Source organism: Gavialis gangeticus, unplaced genomic scaffold (assembly GCF_001723915.1).
Source record: "Gavialis gangeticus isolate Ggan-Ray unplaced genomic scaffold, GavGan_comp1, whole genome shotgun sequence".
Classification (NCBI taxonomy): domain Eukaryota; kingdom Metazoa; phylum Chordata; order Crocodylia; family Gavialidae; genus Gavialis; species Gavialis gangeticus.
Window position 1 is genome coordinate 31216667 of NW_017729031.1, and position 23964 is coordinate 31240630.

The 23964-nt window shown below is 44.5% G+C and overlaps 1 protein-coding gene across 1 annotated transcript in view; it reads left to right on the forward strand.

The window, feature by feature from the left end:
• Positions 1-9693: 9693 nt before the first annotated feature.
• Positions 9694-23964, forward strand: part of MYLK (myosin light chain kinase) — a 286443-nt gene continuing 272172 nt past the window's right edge. The window contains exons 1-2 of the mRNA XM_019522572.1: positions 9694-9795; positions 18084-18256. Coding sequence (XP_019378117.1) covers positions 18092-18256 — 165 coding nt within the window. The 5' untranslated portion in view covers positions 9694-9795; positions 18084-18091. The remainder of the gene's footprint in view (positions 9796-18083; positions 18257-23964) is intronic.

The following is a 23964-nucleotide window of genomic DNA, read 5'->3' on the forward strand; positions in this document are numbered from 1 at the left end:
GCCTGCTCCAGCCCTGTCCAGAGCAGGCTGAGATCACAGTAAACATTACTGTGTGACTGCTCAGAACACATTCTCACTTTTACTATGGCATGGCAATGCAGAGGGGTTTACTTAACTTAGAGTGAGACAAAGCAATTTTCGCAGCTTGGTCACAGCAAAAAGAGCTAATTTCGCGGGCATTTCCTGGCAGTCCCACCCCTCACCACTGATTGGTAGAGAAGCATATACTGTATAATTTAATAGCAAAGTCCATGGAAAGTAAATTATATCCTATAATTCATCATATTATTATAAAACCAATATTATATTTAAGTCTAAATTTAAATATATTGTAAATATAAATGCATATACAATATGACTTGTAACATGTCACCGTCATTATAATTTATTATTATACGTAGCATTCTACAAAAAGTTTAGAAATACTAATTAATTGCAGACAATGCTGTTTTTTGCGGTTTCCATGAAAACTGTGAAATCACAAATTAAGTAGACCCTTAGTAATGCTAACTAGGAATACCGATGAAACATGATAAATATCCCATGCAAGAAGGCCCTTAGAAACCTTATTTCCTACCATACTCGCTAAGGTAACAAAAAATAGATTTGCTGCTGTCTTTCCTGACCCAGTGATCTTGCAAGGTCCCTTCCAACCCTAATGTCTATGAAATTCAAAGGAGAAAAGCATTTACCCAAGTGAAATGGTAAGATCAAACTTAAATACTACTGGAAGAAATAACTGTCTTGTTTCTTATTTGAGGGCTCCTTTTCCAGGAATTTCCTTGTAATTTCTTATTTTTATTCCTTTTCATAGAGATCTGATATTTTAATTAGGGTGTGATAAGTAAGAATGACCAATGTAAAGTTTTCTATTGGGGAAACTAGATATGTGTTTAGGTGCAAGAGGGAATTGTTGCAAATTAGGTTTATAATAGAAAGGTGGCTTCAAACCTAATTATGGAGAGGCTGCATCCAGCTGCTTCAGAATGAGAACTTGGATTCTCCTGAAGATGATGGCCATTGACACAGTTGCCAAGACTGTGTGTGCAAGGTGGATTTTCTGTAGCCCTAACTTAATCACATCACAAAGATGTTGTGATGCTTAAATACTTGAAGAACACTTGGAAAATGTAAAATAACATAGTAAGAAATGAGCTGCAACTTCCTTCTGCTGGATAGAATCAAAGGCCCTGTGTTGCCAGCATAGCTAAAGGAGATTCTCCTTTATTTCTACTGATGGGGACCTCGGCTTCTAAAACAGGAAGATCTTAGAAGCTATCCTCACTGCCATGGTGAAATTGTGAGTGGACACCATTTACAGCATAGTGCCAGCTGAGAAGATCCTAGAGTACTCAGTTAACCTTTTCTTTATATTTCTGTCCAAAGATTTCAAGAGGGTTGATCAGGTGCAATACTCCAGATGTGTGAATTGAACAAAAGTGCTTCTTCACGCCTTGATTTACAGCTGTAAGGAACTCAACCATTTTTATTCCTGTAGGGGAAGGAAGGCACATCCAAGCCCTTTGTCCAATATTATTTCCTGTTGGTTTACAGTCATTGATATTTCCTTCCCAGAAGATCCCAGTTCACAAAGCAGCTCAGTCAAAAGGGCCACAAGCCACACGGGCAAAACTCCTGGTCTCGATTTTTGTTCGCTTCCTTATACCTCCATTAATCTTCCCGTGTGGTTCAAAATCTGAGAGATTTGAGACTGAACCTTTTGGCTAGGGACAGACATTCAAAAAGCCAGAGCCTGGGATCTGCAGGGCATTCCTCCCTCATTGCTGCAGTGGCAGGGGCAGGAGCATGGCCAGAGGCTGGCTGGCATGGCCCCCTGAGGCAAAGGGGGCAGGGAGGGGTTTCTTCCCCACCATCTCTGTGGCATCTGGCAAAAGGGGCTTATTTTGATTCTTGGCCCACACAGGGAGCAATCGGCAGAGGTGGCAGTTGGGGCTGGCAGATCCCAGATGTGGTCCCTAAGGGGCAGAGTGGAGAATAAATCCCCCCTATGCCCCCTTTGCCTCAGGGGCCATGCCAGCCAGCCTCTGGCCACGCCCCTGCCCCTGCTGCTGGAGTAGTGAGGGGGGAGCACTAGGCAGACCCCAGCTCCGGTCCATGCTGGTGGGACAGGAAGCGGGGGATTAAACCACCTCCCTGGCCAGTTCACTTGAGGCTACTGCTGGGGCCAGCCACACCCCCCACCACTCCAGCAGTGATGTGGAGGGAAATGCATGACAGTGGCTGCCCTGCCCCCCCACCAGGCAGACCCCAGCTAGGTTTCCAGGGGCAATAAATCCCCTCCCTGCCCCCTTCACCTCAGGGGGCCATGCCAGCTGGTGCCTGGCCATAACCTTGCCCCTGCAGCAGTAAAGGGTAGGGTTCCCCGACACAAACTGTTGTGCCCCAGCCAGGCAGACCCCAGCTTGGGTCCATGCCGCAGGGACAGTGGATGGTGGGGGGAATTAGACCCCCATCTCCATTCATTTCACGTTGCTGCTGGGGCTGGCTACACCCCTGCTGTTGGAGCAGTGAGTGGAGAAATGCCTGGCAGGGGCTGGTGTGCCCCTGCCTGGCAGATCGCAGCTGGGGTCCATGCTGTTGGGACAGGGGAGGGTGGGGAATAAACCTCTCCCCTGCCCCCTTCACCTTAGGCCACGCCACTGACCACCCCATCTCCAGCTAGGGAGCAGAGGGGCAAGGCCAGACCTGCTCCACTAGAGCAGAGAGCACAGCCCAGCTAGGGCTGAAAAGCATGCTGAGATGCTGGAGGACTCTGGTTTAACTTAAACCAGGAAGGGGCCTGGGACAGAAGTTCCATAAACCAGTTTGACCTCGATCAGTTAAGTCTGATGCCACACCATGCCAGGTTTATCTCAAACCAGTTTCAGCCATTTTTAAACGTGTTTATGTACACTGAACATCTGGTCTGTTACAGGTTTAAACCAGTTTCTGCTCCCTTAAACCAGCTTATGTGTAACTTGTGTCCCTAGCCCCAGGCAAACCTGATTCATTTCCCAGGTCTGTAACAAATACCCAAAACAGATGAGTTCTGCCTGGTTTGGGATTTCTTACAAAAAACTACAGAAAGGTAGTTCTGGGTCCTCTTATGTTTGCACATATGTGATATGTGCAAAACGGTCACACCCCTTTCTTCTGAGTGTTTAATCCTAAAACTTTCTAATGAAACAGCACCCTCCTGTCTTGAGTTGGTGGACTGTTCTTGTCTCCTCCTATATTTTAAATGGAGTCGGTATAGATGACTCTGGGAACCTTCCATGCTGGAAAAACATGGGATTGAAACTTAAGTCTGTGATGAATAGGATTAGGCTGATGACCTGGCAGTCACCTGTTGAGCTGGTGTATAAGAGGTTATGATGCTTCTTACTCTTTGATTCAAGATGAGGTTGGTGGATTTGACCTTCTAAGTTTCTAGATTCAGCATATGCTAAAGCTTGCCCCTCCTAGATTTCATAGATTTCATAGACATTTGGGCTGGAAGAGACCCTGGAGGATCATCAAGTCTAGCCCGGGGGGCAGGAAGTCACCAGGGATCATAGGATCCCAGCAAGATAAGCATCCAACTGTGTCTTGAAGGCGTTCAAAGTGGGTGCTTGAACCGCCTCTGGTGGCAGTCTATTCCAAAACTTGGGGGCTTGGACAGTGAATAAGTTCTTTCTTATGTCCAGCCTGAATCAGTCGTGGCGGAGTTTGTGGCCGTTCGATCTTGTCATCCCTTGGGGCACTCTGTTGAACAGACGTTCCCCCAGATCCTGATGAGCACCCCTGATAAATTTATAGGTGGCCACCAGATCACCCCTGAGCCTGCACTTTTCCATGCTAACCAGCATGAAACAGTACCACTAAAAGCCCGACTCCTACAGCACACTTGTGATAGAAATAGGATTTTTTTCTCCCTGACATCCTTCATAAGGGATAGGACAGGAACAGGCAGTGTAAGTCTATCTGCAATACAGGGAGAATCCAGTTACTCTGGTGTCCTGATCAGCAGGACAAGACACAGCCAGAAGAAACCTATTTGCAAGAGTCCCCAGGTATTACTCTGAAGAGTCACAAGTTGAGTTTCCCTGCAGAGGCAGATTCATTTTCAGGGATTTTTAATGGTTCAGCTTGGAACCAAGGAAATTCCATACAGGCACAGAGATTATAGGCAGACAGTAAGCATATTTATAAAGCTTGTAGAAACCTTTTCCAATATAGTCTGGTTGTAATGTGGAATTTGGCATCAGGATATCTGCACTTTTTTATACTAATCCTTAGGCAGGTCATTTAGCAGCTTTCATTTGATTTCACCTGTACCTAGTGCCTGAGAAATAAAGTCTGTTCAGATGAGGTTCTGAACATTAGCATTCCAGAGTTTATCCCCAAGTCCTTTGTCACCCCCACATACCTGAATTACCTACTTCATTAAAATAAAATAAGGAACGTGATGCTTATTTGCTATCTGCCCCCATTACAGTAGTGTCTTTGGACCTTCAAGGTACTTCTCTTTAAAATTCCTTGGTCCAATAAAATATATCACCCTAAGAAATTCTTGCCTATTATATTTCTCTTGAAAACACACTTGGAAACAAGAAGAGTGCTATTATCTTTATATTACAGATGGGGAGCCAGAGGCATAAGGAGATTGAGTATTGCCAAAGGCAACACAGGAACTGTCTTGAAGCAAGAAACTGAACACACTTTTCTTCAGTCTTATACGAGACCCTCAATCTCTGAACCATCTCCCAGACCAGCTGCCAGTGTCAATTCATCAATGTCCGTAAAAGTCTTTTAAGATACTCAGATGGAAAGTGTCATTAAAGTACTAATTACTGCCATTATTTAAGCAATTTATTTGGTTTATGGTCTGTAAGCTTTAAGATTGAAAGTAAGAGCATTGGCTAACATTTGGAGCGTTGTGCAAGTAAGACTTCTTTCATGCAATTACCAGGTTGAACTAACTTATTTTAAGATTACAGGGGGTCAGTGAGGCTTTTAGCAGTGAAGACTTTGATAGCATACTAAGCAAAGGACTTCCAAATCTTTCAACAAGGTTCCTTATTCACATGTTCAACTCAGATCCCCAAACTGCAAATTTGATCTGTTATGGATTGGCTGATAACCTATGGAGGTGAGGTGAACAGAGGAAATGTGTGATATTCCCAACAGCTGTGTAAAATTGAAACATCCTAAACACAAGCTAATCTACCCAGAGTGTCTTCCTGAGTGTCTGTGCCATGTTTATCATTGAACTAACTGTGAACCTCGGAAGTTCTGGGAATTCGTTTTTTAACTATAGATGGGCCTAGATCATGATAGTCCCTTGATTTGGAGTAAGTATTGCTGTAGATCTGAACTCTTATGGCTCGGGTAGTAGGTTTCTGTGGCCCCTGACAAATGCTAATTTAATAGGTCAATGGGATCTGAGAAATTGGATCCCTACAATCACTTGTTCTGCCATGCCAGACATTTAAGGTCTGGCATGGTAGGATACACAATTGTTGGGATTGAACATAAAGCTCCTCAGACCCCATCACATGTTTGCAGGAGCAGGCAGCTGGCTGCATGCACCCCAGGGCTTAGGCACGTAGGGATCAGGAAACTCCCCAAGCCTTGGTTGCCTGCATAGCAGACCTGTAATTCCAGCATTGTGCTGCGCAAGTGGCTTCAATGGCCTTTCTGCAGGAAGTTTTAAAGCCATGCCATGCAGCCTAAAGCCAAGCTATGAGCTACATGTGCAAATTGAAATGTGACACAAACCAGCCATAAAGATATTCTACATTAAATGTGGAACATCTTTGTGGTTTGTTCGCCATTTTATCATACAGTGAAGTGACTGAATATGTGACATGTTTCAATTTATCATGGGATTAATATGTCAATCATGTGATAAATGTAACACCTACCAGGACCAGAATATAAATATGAATAGCATCAAGTCTCTTAATATACAACTGGCCTTACCCTGTTTGTAAAACTCATGATGCCAGATGCCATGTAAGTGAAAAGGATTATTGTTGAGAATGGAAGGTCTGAAAAGTGAGTAGATTTGCCAGTCACTCTAGGTAACCACGGCTCTGGGGTAGGAAGGATGCTCGCAAAAATTCTTCAAAGACTGTAGAAAGAATTATTAGCGATTTGATTCATTGCAGAGCTAGGTGACAGTGGCGATGGCCTGACCCAGATCCACTTTTTCATTCCAAAGCTTTCCAGAGAGTGAGGTGTTTGAATTTGGGTTTGGGTTGAGTTTGAGCAATGATCTAAATCTGTAAAGGAAACTCAGTAGTTTGGTAATAAGGCATTGCCTGGTTGCACAGTACATTAAAAACCTTCCTTTAACAGCATCTTTTCTCAAATTGCTTACAAGCAAGAATCCAACCCATGTGTTTGTGATCTAGCTCACATCCCACCGCACAGGCCTATAGGGAAGGACACTGGAATCTGAGAAAACAACCCCAGCTCAGTCTATTCTGTTCTCCAGCCCAGTTTCCCTCTGGCTTCAATTTGCTGCTATAAAATAATTCTTAGGTATATAGACACCACATAGAACCTACCCAATGCACTTTACATTTATTTGCTCATTCTTCTTCTAAAATAACAGCTGCAAAGAAGCTGTATTTCTTGTGGGTCCTTGATTTACCACTTCCTAATCTGATGTTTCAGATTAAACATTCAGGGATGTTCTCACTCCTCAGATGTTGCTGCATTCTTGGAAGCCCACATGCGGCCTTTTTAATACACGTAGTCTCTCTTGATAGGAATTTATTCCTATTTTAATTTTTTTACAAAGATTTTGAGTGTGCATATATAGCCATTAAATTATGTATTAAATATATGATATTGTTAGAGTGATGTAGCCAGGATTGTCCAGGAATTATGCAAGATCCAAGATTTCTTTGGATGATACTTTTTATTGGACCAACTGCATAGTTGGGATAGAATTAGACAAGCTTTCAAATGCAAGACATTCTTCTTCAGGGCTGAAGAGAGAAGCAAGCACAGCAATAGTAAAAAATAGTTCCCACACCTGGCCCTGGTTATGCTGCCATAACAAAGTGATAAAGAACAGTCAACCTGGATTTGTCAAGAATAAACCATGCCTGATCAACCTGATTTCTTTCTCTAATGAGACAATGGGCCTTGTGGGTGGGGCAGAATAGTGGATGTGATATACCTCAATGTGAGTAAGGCAGCTGATGCTCATAACATTCTCACAAGTAACCCAAGGCAATATGGTCTTGATGACGCTACCCCCTATGGGTGCACAATTGGTTGCATGATCAAGAATCAAGCCTGGGGGGCACTCTCTGTTTCAAGCACTACATGAGGCAGGGACACAACAGGACTGAGGCCAAGAGGGCCAAAGCATAAACTGTGGGGAAGAAGCCTGGGAAGGGCAGATGCTAAGATGGGCCAAAGCTAAGAGGGCTGAGTCTGGGTAATGGGGTTGGAGGCTGGGAGGGGCTCCAACCAAGTCAGGGCCAAGGGAAAGACAGACTAAGGCTGAGAGGGCTAAAGCCTAGGCTGAGGGACTGAAACCCAGGGAGGGGCTGAAGCCAAGTTAGGATCAGAGGCCCAGGGAAATAGGCAAAGCCTTGTCTGCCCATCTTTCGGTCCACCTCCAAGTTCCACTTCTAGGTTTGCTGCTAAGCACTCGGGGCGGGGGGCTGCGCTCCTGTGGGATTCTCCATCCACCCCAGCATTGCAGTGTTCATGAGCCGCACTGGTACCTGGAGGTATGTAGAAAAAACACTTAAAGCTGTGTCTATGTCCAAATCACTGATTCTCTGTATCAGTGTTGAATTTTCAGATTCGGATTTGGCCAAACCGAATCAGGGACAGCGATCCAAATCAACAAATTGAATCACTGTCCCCGATTCGGGCCAAATCCGAATCAAATAGGATTCACTTTGCACACCCCTAAAGACCATCACTACATATATAAGCACAAATACTTGTATCCGAGTATTGTTTATATAGAAAGACCGTAAGCATATATTAGCCTACTTGCTAAAACTGGGAACTAAAATAAGGCCCGTGCAATCTGCAGAGAAATCCTTTACAAGTGAGGGGCTCTGTGAAGTACCCTGAATTATTCTAATATTATAAAAGCCTAAATCTGTCTGTCTGTAACGCTTTATTCACAAACAGCCAAGCAGAGCACGAAGAATGCCTGCTGCCATGGTGGTGGGGACACGGGGGATGGAGCGGGGTCGGGGCGAGGCCAGCCCGCTCCCTGCAGTTGACATGGGGAGGGGAGTAGGCCCAGGCCTAATGCGTGGGGAGGGGAGTGGGTCCAGGCCCAATGTGTGTGGTGGGGAGTGGGCCCGAGCAGGGGAAAAACCCGCCCGCCATTGGGTGGGGAGGAGCAGCAAGCACGGTCTGATGTGGCAGCGGCTGGGGGAGGGAAGGAGCAGGCCTCCTCGCCACCTCGGGCCCAGCCCACTACTCCCCCACCCCACTCCCCTGCGTCGGCCCTGAGCCCACTCCTCCTGTCCCCCAGTGGGTCTGGTGTTGGGGGGGAGGAGCGGGTGTGCCATGGCATCGGTGGTGATGGTGCGGCCAGGGGAGGACTGGCCTGGGCCTGACATGGGGGGAATGAGCCTGAGGCAGGGGAAAAGCCGGCCCATCACGGCCATGTGCGGGGGATAGCAGGCCCTGCCTGGTCCAGACCAGCCCAACATAGCAGCTGCAGGGGGAGGGGAGGAGCGAGCCTCCTCCCCTTATCGGGCCTGGACCCACTCCTCCCCCGCATTGGACCCGAGCCCGCTCTTCCCATGTCCCAGCCTCCACTGGGTCAGCCTGGGCCTGCTGCTGCCCCCCATTCCCCCACTGCAGCAGCCCAGCTTCTCCCCACCCTCAGGCCCGGTCCTCCCCCACAAAGGGCCTGGGCCTGCTCCTCCCTTCCCCACAGCATGGAGGTGGAGAGCGGGCCCAGACCCCAAGCAGCAGGAGGGAAGGGGGAGTGGGCCTGGACAGGGCAGGGCCTGGGGCTCTGTCTCCACTCTCTTCCTCCTCCCCCACGCCTGTCATTCTTGATGGGCAATCGGTTAGTTAAACATAATGGGCTAAATGTAATTCCTGGTGGAACTCCGATGAATTTAGTGAAGTTACTAGGGATGAATTTTACCAGCAGTATTTTGAAAGACATTCTTCTAAAAAATAAATTGCTTTCATGCTGATTTTTAAAATGATCTGTAATAAGAAGTAGCTTCTTGTAGGTTTGTGGCTGCCTTCATTTTCTGTGGTCAGGATGTAGACTCATTACTACGCTACCATAGCACTTTGTGTGGTTAGATACAGTTATCTCAGCAATAGCTCAGTGTCAAAAGAAAAGCATATTGTCACCATTTTACAGATGAGGAGACTAAGGCACAGAATGGCTCAGTGACTTGCCCGAGGTCAAACAGGCATTTCTTTTGGGGCAGGGAATCAATCACAGGTCTCCCAAGTCATAAGCTAATGTTGTAACCCCTTGGACTGTCCTTTCATTCCTCTCCTGAAGGGACTCAACAGTTCTGTCCGGGTTTCAGTGGTTTTGAATTGATGGCTGCTGAGGGCAGCCTGGTTAAAATAACAGTGTGTCTGGGTCCAGCAGAATGTGCTGCCTAAGTGTGGAATTGCGACATCAGTAAGTTGTAGTCAAAGAAAGCTTTCAATTTGCAGTCTCTGGTTTCCTCTCTGGTTTCCCCTCGCTCTGTCTCTCGTGCACCCTCCCTCTCATTCCACTTCTGACTCGGACGGACTCGGGGAAAGGAAATTAGTGTAATTAAATGGCTATGTAGGAAACTGTCGGTAAGTATTTACTTATATGAAATGTGTAGACGAGAGAGACTACTGGCTGGATTTCTGAGCATTTGCTTTCTGGGTTTATTTTTGCAAGTGGAATACTGAGTGACAAAGATTTGTTCCCAGCATAAAATACTTGAAACACATTAGTCTGCCTCAGTATTAGAGAGATTACAGGGCGCACCGTGAGAATGTGTAAGGGTTTTATGTGCTTTCTAGAATGGATAAAGAATTTTTAAAAATCCAGATTAGAAATACTGTTTAACTGTGTCATTACATTACAGATCAACATTTCTATGCTGGCTTCTTTTTACATTATGCTTTATTGTAAGTATTGTAATACTTGTAGTAGGTTTTGCCTGTTATATAGCTGTTAAAGCTAGGTTAAAAGAAATAATCTCAGTTCATCTAACATCCTTGAAATCCTGTTGAGCAGCAAGTTCATCACAGTAAAGAAAAGGACTCTAGAAAGTTGCTTAGGCAAAAGGATAAATCAAATATGCCATAACATTCAAAGATCTATGTTGTTCCAGATTTGTTCTGCCAAACAAATTTTATCAACTAACCGTAGGCAAGATTTGTTCTCTAAAATGTATTTTTCTAAAAACATCATGGAGATGCTATTTTTCCACAGCGGATCCAAGACAATGCAGCATGGACTTCTTTATTTGTTTTTGGAAGATTGCTATTAATTAGTTACTAATTCCAAAAATTAAATGATGTCTAAGAAGAATTGTGGAAGTGTGGAGCTAATTAATATCAAACCACTAATTGTGAATAATTAGAAGTTTATGTTCCTAGAAATTTATGGTCACTGGTAAACTTAACCTCTTTTAAATAGTGCTCTTAGAAAAGCTTCAATCCATCCGTTGTACCATGAAACAGCAAAAGAACTTTTACTTATTCGCAAGCACAATAATATTAGGCATTTACTTTGGTCTGCTTTTGACACTCTACCAAAATGCATCAACTGTGTAACCTGGAGCATAGATATGGTTGCTCTTATTAGTTCAGTTTTTGTTCTTTTTAATTATTGTTCTTAATTATCTGAAAGACAAATTAAGTCAAATGGAAAGGTACCCCTACTAAATTGAACTGATCAGTCTTCTTCTCAGCTTTCTGTCTGTGGAGCTTCCACATAGAGAGAGAGAGCAATTTTCATCCAAAGCACCTTATGCAACACATCATGCTCATGGAGAAATAAATATGCCCTGAGCATTCTGGCCATGTATACACCGCAGCAGAAGTGTGTCCAGCTGGCTGAGTCACCCACTCCTGCATGCGTGATCCAAACCCATATATGCTCAGGTAGACACCACCCCAGTCATCTCTAGGGGCTCTTCTCAAAAGTAGCTGCAAAAGGATCCCCTGGAGCATCTTTATCAGCATCTGTCTGGGTTTTTGATGTGTGCATGTGGGAGCAGGTGGGCAAGGCATGTTTGGAGCTGTCCTGGCATCTACACCGTAGTGTAGATGGTGTAGATATCCCCTTTTGTCTGCCTAAAGTAGCCCAATGCCTGGTACAAGCTGTAGTCCTGATTCTTCTCTCTCACTTGTTAGGCATATTTTCTGTTTTTTACCCTTGGAGTTTTCAGTGGCTGCCACTGGAATCCAGTGACATTTCTTGTGTAGCCAAATGAGCTGTCATAGCTCCAGGACAAGACATAGCTCCAGCAGCAAGAACAAGAGCCCATGTTTTTGTTGTCTCTCTCTCTATACAAAGACTGCCAGCATTGTACCATAAGGTCTGCCATGTATGGTATTGACTTCCTGGTGGGTAAGTAGGCTTTCCAGCTCAATAGCAGATTGGTTCATTGACCAAGTCTTTTGATTGCTTGTGTATTGCGGTAGAGTTGAACTAGTGTTGGATTTTTCATGGGTACTGAAGGGAACTGAGCACCTCTCTTCATTAATAACCATTTGAAAATCTTAGCCTTGTAGATTCTACAAGTAGATTCTTAATGGCTGACTTCAGCTGATTATGGCAGAGAAGAATATTGTGGAAGAACATAAACGATAGAATATTAGAAGCTGTAAGGGAAGAAGGGCAGGGCACACATCAGCTTGGATAGGCCTTGCATGGAAGCTCTTCTCCTTTCCCTCCACTCTGCCACTGAGAGGGAGACTATTGGGCTAGATAGCTCTGTGGTCTGACCCAGAATAGCATTTATATTTTTGATCTTATATTGTGCATGCTGAGCAGGGAAGGGGGGCGGGGGTGGACTCCAATAAGTGCCATAGGAAAGAGAATGATAGAAAGGAGAAAATGGATGAGCAAAGTCAAAACACTAGTCAAGGTGATAGAAAATGGAATGGAAATCTGGGGAAAAGGCGCATAAGTAGCACTTAATAGTGAGCATTGTCTGCTACAGCCAAGGAAGTACCATAAAGTTTGAGATGGCGATGGTTTCTTTATTACCTATTTGAAAACTTTTCATAAGACTGAAGAAAAACAGGGATGGAAGGGACTTTAAGAGATCATCTAATCCAAGGAACAATCATCACTAGCCTCAAACAGGTCTTCATTCTAGCAGAGGAAATTTTTGAGAAATTTCCACTGGTAGAAATAATTCTAGGAAAGGAAGCAGTACATGTGTTCAGCCTGCAGATATGCCCCCTCACCCTGGTCTCTGCTTCTTTCCCACACTGGGGATTGTTCTGGGGAAGGCATGGAGAGCAGGAGCTGCTCCACCCTTCCTGGACCTGAGGGTCTGGAGTAATGGGACAAAGACCTCCATACACTTCCCAGACAAGGAACACTCATTCTGGGAAGCCAGAGGTGAACAGCCCCTCTGCAAGCAAATCACTCTGAAAGTGAGCGAGCTCCCCCTGCGTGCCTTGTGGAAACACCAGCGCCTGCAGTACCTGGGAGCAGAGTATAGAAAACCTCATTGCAAAGACCCCCACCTCTTCCCCAAACAGGGGAGTGACAGAGAAGGCAGGGGAAGAAGCAGCGGGGCAAAACCCCCAACCTGTTGCCCCACCAGGGCAGTCCTAGTAGGAAGCAGCAGTAGCTGCTACTCCTCTCCCTTCCTGGGCAAGACCAGCAGGGGAACAAACAAGTGCTCACTCTTGTGAGAGTTTCTCTTGCAAGGCAAATCTTCCAGGTTGACACCTGCATGTTTCTCCTGGTGAAGTTGAAGAAACGCTTGTATGCTTGTAGTTTCTACTGGGGGTGTGGCAGTTCTCCTGGTAGAAATGTAAGGCCTGTATGTGACCTAAATCTAAACCATCCTGGACAAATCCTTGTCTAACTTGCACTTAAAAATGTCCAGTGATAGACATATCACAGTTTCTCTAGACCAGCGGTCTCCAAACTTTTTTGATCGTGCACCCCTATTAGTAAAAATATTTTGAGCACGCACCCCCAATATATGTATATTTATTTATTTATAAATTATATACATGTACTACTTGCATACCGTACGTGACACATGACCATCTGACATATGGACCGAGTGAGGGTGCCAGTATCAATCCATATATTAAATATTAGTAAAGCTTAATTTCTTTCTTATTTTTTTAGATAAAAAATAAATATAAATAGAAGTTCTAATATTTTGTTCCCGCACCCCAATGGATCGTCTTTGCGCACACCCCACTTTGGAGACCACTGCTGTACACAACTGAATTAAAGCACTTAATGGTCCTCATAAAAAGTTCTTCCTACTGTGTAACCCACGTGTGCTCAACCCCCAGCCTGTGGTCCAGATCCAGCCCATGGTGCCATTTCATGCAGCCCATGGAGCTCCCAAAGGTCCAGAAATTTGGCAGTGGGATAGCACTGGGTCTCAGAACCTGATCCCAGTATGCATTCAGGGGTAACGGCAGGCCCCATGGCCCAGTTCCAGTGTTGGGATCTGGGAGGGAGTGGTGTGGGCCCCAGGGACCTGATGCTGGCCCACAGGGTGGGAGAGGGCAGTGCTGGGTCCTGCAACCTGATCCTGATGTGCAGGGCTCTAGGCAGCTTTCAGATCAGCCCCACACCACTCATCTAGTACACAGAGCCAAAGGTTGAGCACCACCCGTCTAACCTAATGTCCTTCTTTGCAGTTTACCTCTTGCCCTGTCCCCTATGGGCATAGTGTACAATTGATCACCATCCTTTTTATTACAGCCTTTTGCATATTTAAAGACTATTATCAAATCTCCTTCAGTCTTGTCTTCTTAAGAATAAATAAGCCAAATTCTTCCAACTTTTCCACGGGTATCATTTTTTTCCCTAGACCTATCATTTTTGTTGTTGCTCTCTGCCACATTCTGTAGTGTAGAAGGTAATAATTTTAAATTTTCTATTTACAAATATAGACAAGTATCTTCCAAGGGCAGTTCCTCCACTTCCATGAATGACATCATAGTATCAAACTAATTTATTAAAAAGTAGAACATTCTGTTAATCATTTGTCAGCAGTATCTGAAAATCAGATTTGAAGGATATATTCTGGAATTTACCTGATTACCAAATCCATATATTCACAGTATGAACAGTGTAGATTATTAGGATGGGATTTACAAAACCTCTGAAATGATTAAGGGCCTCAAGTCGCATTATGAATTAGTAGGATGTGTAGTTTCTAAATCACTTAGCTAAGTACAGATATTCAAAAAGCCCAAGCCTGAATCAAGTTAGTCTTTGCAGGTTAGTTTAAACTGTGTAGATTGAACCGATTTGCAAGTGATAGACATTCACTCTTGATTCCAGAAATGCAGTCTCATGCCTGCAGTAGCCCAGGCCAGAAGCTGTGGGGTGCTAGAGCAACCTCTCCGTTCCCTTTGGCAGTGGCCAGAGGGCTGGATGGAAGCTGGGAGACAAGCCATTCAGCCTTTTTCCCCTTCCCTGCTGGTCCCAGCTCCAGCCTCTCTGCTCAAGCTCCTGGTCCCAGCCCCCAGCCTCTTGGCCCCAGCCTCCAGCCCTAGACCCCAGCTCCAGCCCCAGCCTCTTGGCTCCAGCCCCCGGCCCCCAGCCCCAGCCTCTTGGCTCCAGCCCCTGGCCTCAGCCTCTAGCCCCCAGCTCTAGCCTCTGGCCCCTGGCCCCAGCCTCCGGCCCCCAGCCTTTTGGATCCAGCCCTCAGCCTCCAGGCCCCAGCCTCTGGCCCCCAGTCCCTTTTGATAAGTGTCCCACACCAGACCGAGGTGGCACACTCATGGACCACTACTTAGAGGGAACATTGGTGTGTGTGTGTGAGAAAAATGATGCATTGTGCTGACTTTTTCCTTGATTTTAACAGATAAATAGTTGCTTAATATCACCTCTTCTCTATCTGGTGGTATAAATTAATAATTCACTTCCTAGTGAGTTTGGACTTGAAGAATGCATATGCCAGGTTATTGAGACAAATACCTAGGAATTATTTCTTGTTATGAGCTGAAACAGTTTATTTGACCAGCCTATATGTAGTGGTTAATGATTCAGCTTTCATGTTAATCATCTAATAGCCCCAACTTTGACAAATGATTTTTTTTTTGGAAAGATTTCCCATTTGCAGCAGATATTTGTTTTAAAATATTTTGTGAGTTCTTCCCAGGGGGAAAAAAAAATCTGATGATAATTCCTGGTTTACCTTCCACTTACACAACAGCCAGACAGACAGAGAGAAGCACTCTTCCTTCAGCACTTGAGCCACTGCATGTCAATCCCACAACACTTCTGAATGCTGCAAAGCTGAACCAGTGTTGCCAGGTATACGATAAATATCGTATTTGTACAATAATTTCAACCCTTGCGCGATGTATGCTAGACTATATTAAAAGTGTTCAAAATGTACAGTAATGTTTTTACGTAATTCAGTTTGGGAGAAAAACAAACGCATAAGTCATTCCACCAACAATCAGAACTGAACTAGATTACTTGATTACGTGGTCTCACACCAGCTCTCACTCGCATGGAATTGGAATTTGACAGGGATTAAAGTGAGGGTGAGTAATATTTGCCACGTATCTTTAACTAGAGACTTACAGTGAGCAATATAAAACAACTGTATAACGATCACATAACTAAATCTCATTGTATGATAATACTACGAGCTTTATTTTAAATGCTATATACGGTCTTAATAGAAAGTCAAATGTGCGTGCCTCGTTTATAAAGTCTAGGCATGTACCTAATACAGTAAGTTGCAAAATAAAGTGCAGAAGATATACAATACACGGACCTCAAGCACAAACCAAACAGAAAAGAATAATCATAGCCATAAATTCAGTTTAACCAGTTGGAGAAAGAGTTAAACAAAACCTCATAGTGGGCAGTGTCAAGTAGAGTGGGACAGGATGTGATGATAATGGCATAATGCAACAGGATATTATTTAAAAGAGAAGAAGACTTTTTTGCTTACTTTTTTTTCACTGTAGGATAGTCTTTCAGAAAATATGGTAATTTGAGCTTCCAATACAATAATTTCTTATTTAAGACCTGGCAACACTGAGCTGAACAGACTCATCTGCTGGGAGTGAAGGTAGGAAGGAGTAAGAGCCACAGTAATGAGAAAAAGACTAAATCACTAAGGACCCTATCCTGTTTGTGCTACAGCCATGTTTGAACCTTGTTCTTGCTGGTGGGATGCAACATGTATCCCCCCCCAAAGCATGGGATGAATTGGGAAGAACCATATTTTAAACTGCCTTAGCAAGTGATGCTCCAGATTCTTCCTTCTTTCCCACCCCCATCTTGAAGCAAGCTGTTGCAGAACTGTTTATAGCACAGTTAATTCCTGTCTTCAGTAGCCAGGAAAACCATGGCAAATGGAAATGAGCAATGTCCAAATCACACTTCTGTCCAGAGGACTCTTACCTGTTGGTGTTCTGAGTAGCTCCTAAGACATGGTAGCTGAAAGAGATTAGAGAGGAAAATATTTATCTCATCTCTATTTTTTCTGTCCCCATCTGGTTTTGTGTTGGATTGTACTTTGCAAAGTGTGTCTCTTACTGTTTCCTTTGCACAATTTAGTTACTTCTCTCTGTTTTTATAAATATTTCACACAGCAGCAGGGGACCTGAAAACCCAAAGTCAAGATAAAAGAAGAAAATGGGATTGTATAACTGAAAAAATTGGCAGAGGTCGATGCAATAATGAAGCGCCACTTGTGTTCCTCAAATAACTAGCTTTCAACCTCATGCCTCTTTAAAGCTTGACCAATAAGGCATACAACCAAAGGCAGCTTCTGTGTTGTATGTTCCTTTGCGAGGCTTGGGAGCAGTGTGGAAGCATGTAAAAGTGTGATATCTGATACCAGAAACAAATCTAGAAATGCAGAGTCCTACTGTAAGGGGTAGGATACCAGATTATGATTTGGACACCTGAATAGTTCTGTGTTCTTCAGGAGACTGATCAACTGTAGCCCTGGACAAGCTAACACCTCCTCCCTCCAACACTTACTCGGCCCAGTGCATCCTATTACTGTATATCATCAGCATTCTGGGGCAGGAACTCCATTTCCCAATGGTGTGATGGGTTCTGGCATCAGGATGGGGCCCTGGCAATCCCAAGTACTGCTGAAATGCCAGTAATACCTGCCTGCTCAGTATGGTTTCTGTTCTCTCCACAGTGGGCCAGTGGGAAAAGCACAGACATAACAGAGTTGCTTTTGAAGTTACTGTCCATAAGGTGAACCTCTTAAAGAAGCCATTTCAGTAGCTGTTTTGCATGCAGGCCTCTAGCCTTTTGATCTTCTGGCTTTTCCTCCTGCCCAGGCTGCAGATGGACTTTCAGAAAGTCAGAGACTTGGAATGCTTGCAAAGCAAGCATCCCCTGTGTCCCTACAGCGCTTTTCCTTTGGAGAGAAAGAGGCAGATATTTCTTTGGTATGAAAAATCAGACTTTCCACATTCACATATGTAACTTAAATCCAAGGCAAACAGAGCTCTCTCTATTTCAGAAGTACTTGTTCAACACTGGCTGTGCTTTTAAAACCTATTGATCTTCATGCAATCCAGGCCAAGGAAATTAAGAAGTCACATTGTAAAAATATCCTCTTTAAGTGAGCTGTTGCAATTCTGTTAGGGTTGAGGGAGGTGATTGTGTCAGCAAGACCCTGGACTGGGACCTGGATTGCATTCAAGGCTGTGCTGCTATTTGTGTGACTTGGTCAAGTCACTTCATCTCTCCGGGCTTCAGCTCCCCATCTGTAAAAAGGGAAAAGTAATATTTGTCATCTTGGCACAGAGGCTGTTTCTTATTACGTATAAACACAGCACCTAGTACAATCAGGCCTGCACTTCAGTGTTCTACTATAACATAGATAATCAATAATAGTAGCTTATATTTTACCTCTGGTATCTCTTTCTTTCTCTCCTGAAAGCTCTGATCATGGGGGATGTAAAACTGGTGACATCAGCTCGAATCTCCAAAACCTCCCTGACTCTGGAGCCCTCGCCCCTCAGCCCCTCTGTCCCTACAGAAGCTCCTGCGTTCACTCTGCCTCCCAGAAACATCCGGGTGCAGCTGGGCAGCACAGCCAGGTTTGAAGGGAAGGTAAGAAATGCATAAAAACTGGACAAGGGGCTTTTTGTTTCATTGCTGCTGGTCTACTGTGTCTATCTGATGTGTCCTGCTGGCCTGAGAAACTTAAGAAACTGGTGAAGTATGTTCTTGTCCTTCCTCATGGCACCCGTGTTCATTTCTGCACCAAAGATGAGCCCTGCTGGGTGATACCAAATGTCAGGGGCTTTGTATATCAGGTCCTTCAGTGGAGGAGAAATGAATGTTGTGGAGTATGGTTATGTTTCAATGGTTGCTTGCTTCACTTACTCATGTATGCTAATGCCAATATAAGTTGATCACACATTTGCCAGGCATTCCCTTTTTCCAGAAATCTCAACTAAACCTTTCCTCATTTCCCAGGAGACAGCTCTGCTCAAGGAGTGGGAGCCCAAAGCACTGAACATCTGTTCCTATTTCTTTGTCAGCCTTGCCTGCCCCAAAACTGCCTCTTCATAAAACCTCATGTGCCATCCAAAAGGTACAATGTAGCTTGTCTTCCTTAGAGTGAAAACTTTTCTCCTCTCTCCCGCCATCTGTCTTGTCCTTTGCTGACAGGAGGAGAGTGAAACCAACCAGAATCCTCATTTTTTTGAAGTGATGTGAAGTGATCTCTGACAGAGAGGCAGGAATCAGGAACTTGCTGTAAGGTTTTAGAAAATTCATGACTTAAAAATTGACATTAACCTGAGGGGCAGGAAGGAGCACTGGATATTTTTTCTCTTACTTTTTTTTCTATTGAAGTAGGTGGAAAATGGATAGTTTTCTGCATAAAACTTCAACCAGAATATTTCTTTGGAGAATATTAACTTTTTACTGAAAAACCAAAAACCAAGGAGGGGATTTTCTGGATTTCTTTTTGGCAAGAAGTCAAAGCTTTTCATAAAAGGAGACAGTTTTTGTGTAAATATTTGTTTCAGCAGAAACTAATTTCCCATCAAATAGTGTAAATGGAAACTAGTTTATTTCTAAATTAAAAATTAATAACAAAGCTTGAGACTCCTTTGCTGTGCACAAGAACTGACCTATGGGAACCCCTGCTCTATGTATGCTTCCCATGCGCTTCTGCTCATTTTCCATGACTGCTCCTTGTTAGAGATGACAGAATCTGTGGCTAGGGACAGACATTCAAAAAGCCCAAGCCTGAATTGATTCAGTCTTTGTGGGTTAGTCTAACCTGCAGAGATTGAACTGATTTGCAAGTGGATAGACATTCACTTTTGATTCAGGAAATGCAGGCACATACCTGTAGTGGCTCAAGCTAGGAGCTGGGGGGTGCTAGAGCAGCCCTCCCTTCCCTTCCACAATGAGGTTTAAACCCCCACCCCGGTCTGCACAGTCCTCAGCCAGGGTGTAGCTGGAAGGGGAGGGGGAAGCAGCCCCCTCCAGGCTTTTCCCCCCATGCTTGCTGCTCAAGGGTCAGGGAGTATTGCTGGCCCCCGGCTAGCACTCTGAGGCAAAGTTGGGGGGCAGAGAGGGAGGACTGCTTGCATGCAGTGCATGCGTCTGTTGATGATACTGAGCTTTTCAATCTCCCTCTCCCTGCTTCTTCATACTATCTGAAGCAAACCGACAGGCACTGCATTCATTGCAAACCAGGTCATTTCTCACACCTCTCTCTGTCCCCTGTTGAACACTGACAGCAAGCTAGCAGCCAGCAGGGAGCTTATCAGAACACAAAGCTTATCAACCCTTCAAGGAAACAAAGTCTCTCTCTTATTAGTTCAAGCTCTTCTTAAACAGCTTTTTGCAAAGCATTTTAAGCATTTTAAGAAAGAACAGAGGGACATTACCAGCTGACTTGGGTTAGTTCCTAAAAGTTCTAAGTGGACACCATCCATCTGCCTTTGTCAATGAAATTGGAGACACACACACATAGACACCTCTCAGCATTAGCTAGCATGGGGATGGCACGGCCATGACCAGATGCCGGCTGGTGGCTGGGGTCTGTGTCGCTAGGGTCCGTGCTATAGGAGGGTGGGGGGGCATTCCTGCTTGAGCAGTGAGTGGTGAGGGGAGGGTGGGGCAGGGGAATGCCAGGAAGACACTGCTGTCTCCCAGCTGCAGTCTCCACCTCCTTCTCAACGAGCTGGAGCTCCGTCTAGGGAGGAGAGGGGCAGGGCCAGCCTTGCTCTCTGGAGCAAACAACCCAGCCCAGCCCAGCCCAGCCCAGCCCAGCCCAGGGCTGAAAAGCATGCTGGGATGCTGGGGGACTCTGATTTAACTTAAAACAGGAAGGGGTCTGGGGCAGATGTTCCCTAAACCAGTTTGACCCAAATCAGTTAAGTCTGTTACTATATTCAACCAAGTTTACCTTAACCAGTTTTGGCCATTTTGAAACTGGTTTATGTGCACTGAACTTATGTTCTGTTACAGGTTTAAACCAGTTTATGACCACTTAAACCATTTTATTTGTAACTTCTGTCCCTAGCCTGTGGAACAAGGACTTTTCATTTTTTTTCTGCAGGCAACACCTAGGACAATGGCATCCTGTTCCTGATGTGGTGCTCAAAGCTCCACAGTAATTGGAAGTAACTGTGAACAGAAATCAAATTTAAAGCATGAGATATGGCAAATGTTTTTCCCTATTTGTGTTTTAAATCTTTATGCATAGATTTGCACTTAGATTAATTGCTGCCTACAGGCCTTTATGGTTAGTCTACAGTTACTTTCAGTGGCGTGCAGTGACTCAGAAGTTGGAGGGCAGTTGCTATTTATCTCCAGGCTCTGGTCCTAATTATTGAATTAAAAAGAAAGGGGCGGGAGGCTGATGTTTATACTTTTTAGACCAAAGGGAATTCTTGACAATGGCATTCCTACCCCCAATCCAGTGCTGATTTCAGGATGAAATACCGGCAGAATCAAATTTAAAGTTTTTTCTTTTATATAAAACACTCCAACCAGCAACTATAGTGTGGACAGCCATAATGAAGGTCTATAATTTGCTACTCCAAAGAGCTGGTCTTTGAGTGAGCTCACAGCTGGGTACCTGTTTCTTATACATTTCAGTTCCATTTCTGCTCCTGAGTTAGTGCATGATGGTGTGACAGCTCAGCCAAAACCTTTTACCATCTCTGCCTCAAGTTCCCTCTCTCTAAAATGGGAGCAGTGCCTATCCCATACATATGCTGTGTAGATGAATTATTCCTATGGTGACAGAAAGTGCTTCTTGTCTACTAAGGAAAATTAAGACTGCAGTTTTCATTTATCAGGAGACTATTGCAGTTCATATAAAGAACCCCATGCATCAAACATTATGTACTGGTATATCCCACAGTGTGCTAAATAAAGGGAGTATATTTGCAGCCACAACCCACTGCAGTTCAAGTATTTGCCAGGCATGGAGAGCCGTTGCTCCATGTTTTTTCCTCACTGCTACCTTTGGTCTTGGGGAAACCCTAGTATGTTCTCATAGCTTACACAGCTGGGAGGAAGTGTGTGGTACAGCTGTAGCATAAAGCAGCTAGTCATTGTCATTGTACATCAGCTTCAAATTTTCTGGAATCCAAGCTAGTCAAGGGCTGAGTTATGAGTTCTCTCTCTCTTTTTTTTTTTTTGATCTACACAATAATGGAGAGGCAAAAGTAACGGAGCACAACATTGTCTCTTTATTATCGTGCACAAAGAAGCTGAACTTTACATAAAGCAATGATATAATTGGCTAAAAATTAAATTAGCATGTTCCCATCTTGACAACCCATTGTTTAGAACATGCTGTGGTCGGAGGCCTTAATATGTGGTTCGAACTTGCCATTGTTTATAACTAATGGGGTCAGGTAGGGGCATGGGTGACTGGCCCCTCCTGAGTTTGGGGGGGCACCAGGTCTCACCAAGTGGTCTACCGTGATCTCGCTCTTTCTGTTCCTTTGACATTCTGGAGGCTCCCTGGGACAGTCTTTGCTAAGATACAGTGATAATGGTAGCTACTGAACGTTCTTCAGGTTTTTTTTACCCGAGGAAAAATAGGCTACAGATGTTGTGATGGATTGTTACTAATACTCTGCTTCATCACACAATATAAATATTAAACTAGACCTTATCTAAAAAAGAAATTAGAAAAAAGGCTAGACAGGAGATTTTCTTCAAAGAGCTTCTCTGCACTTGAATTTATCTTATCAGACAGAACAAACATTTTGAGACTCCAAGACAGGATATAAAGTTGATATAGTGATGATCTCGTAGGCTCATTAAGAGAGAGGCCCAACATCAAACTCTTTTTTTTTCTTGCATGTGTTTTGAAGTGCAACAGTGAGCTAAATAAGTTGAAGCAAAAGTTAGAAATGAAGAAAAGCACAAAAGCTGAAGGAAGGAAATTGCCCAGAGATATGGGAGATATGAAGCAGAAGGAAACTGAGGTTGTCCTTGAAAGGGAGTTGATTTGGGGGGATTTTCTGCCTCAAAATTTGTTCAACAAAACTTTTGAAAATTCCTATAGCTGTGAATATAAGTCCCAGTTTTTCATGCATTAAGGTAGAATAGTGATTGCCCTGAGTCCTTTGCTTTCATGCACACAAATACATACAATTTTGGCATCTTCCCCCCTGAAAGCAACTAATAGAAGAAAATAAAGCCACAAGGGTGAGATTTCAGCTGTCAGCCTAGCTGATATGTTGTTAATCATTGGAATAGCTTGTCCAGGGAAGAAGGAAATTCATCCTCACTTGACAGCATTAAATTGAGAATGCATGCATTTCTGAAGGACATGCTGCAGTTCATCTATAAGTTACTGGGTTTCATAATGTTCAGATGTACAGCAGTGAAGAACAAGTCCCTTCACTATAGAAATTACTGGGTGGAGTGTTATGGCCTGTGTTATGCAGAAGGTCAAAGAAGTCCCTTCTGGCCTTAAATTCTAAATACATGTCTCTAAATTGCCAGACATAGCAGTGTCTGGGTGTTCTTGGTTAAAACCTGGTAAATTCAGAGCCCAGGTAGGACCCCATGTCATTTGCTTTCCCCGTATGTGGCTTTGGCTTCCACCTCTTGATCTAATTTGAATGACCCTGAGTGTTACATTATGAGGTTATACAGGCCATTTTTATAACAAATTTGAGAGCTAGTTATGACTCATCACCAAAAGCAAATGAGCTTTGTGTAGAGGTACACAAATGTATTTGTCGGTATCATATCGGCACTGATAAAAGGAAAATTGGCATTATCAGCAATTGTCTTTTTTGGCTGATGTGGCCAATAATGTCACTGATAAATGCCGTGGGCATGAGCACAGCTGCAGCATGCATGCAGCCAGCCTGGCAGCTCACAGAGCCGTGTCCATCCAGTTAGTCCGTTGTGGGGAAGAGGCGGGGAGAGGGAAGGGGCAGATTGAGGCCCCTGCAGTGAGGGAGGGAGTAGGGCTGGGGCATGTGTTGGCTGCCCAGCTGGGAGAGGAGAGTGGATTGGAACTGCAAGAGGCTCATCCCGGGGTGTGGGGCGGCTCCCACCTCTGCATGCACCCTTGGGGGAGGCATGGAGGGCATGTGCCCCCCAGATCTATGTGTGGGGTGAGAGGGGGCTGCCACTGCCCCAGCCCCAGTCCCTTCCTCACCGCAGGGGCCTTGATCTGTCCCCTCCCACACCTTTTTCCTCCCCCTGCTGCTTCCACCCAACAGATTTACCAGCCAGATGCTGCTTTCCAAGCTGCTGGACTGCATATCAGCAGTTGGTTCAGTATTGCCCAATATGGCTCGTTAATAATTGGCCAT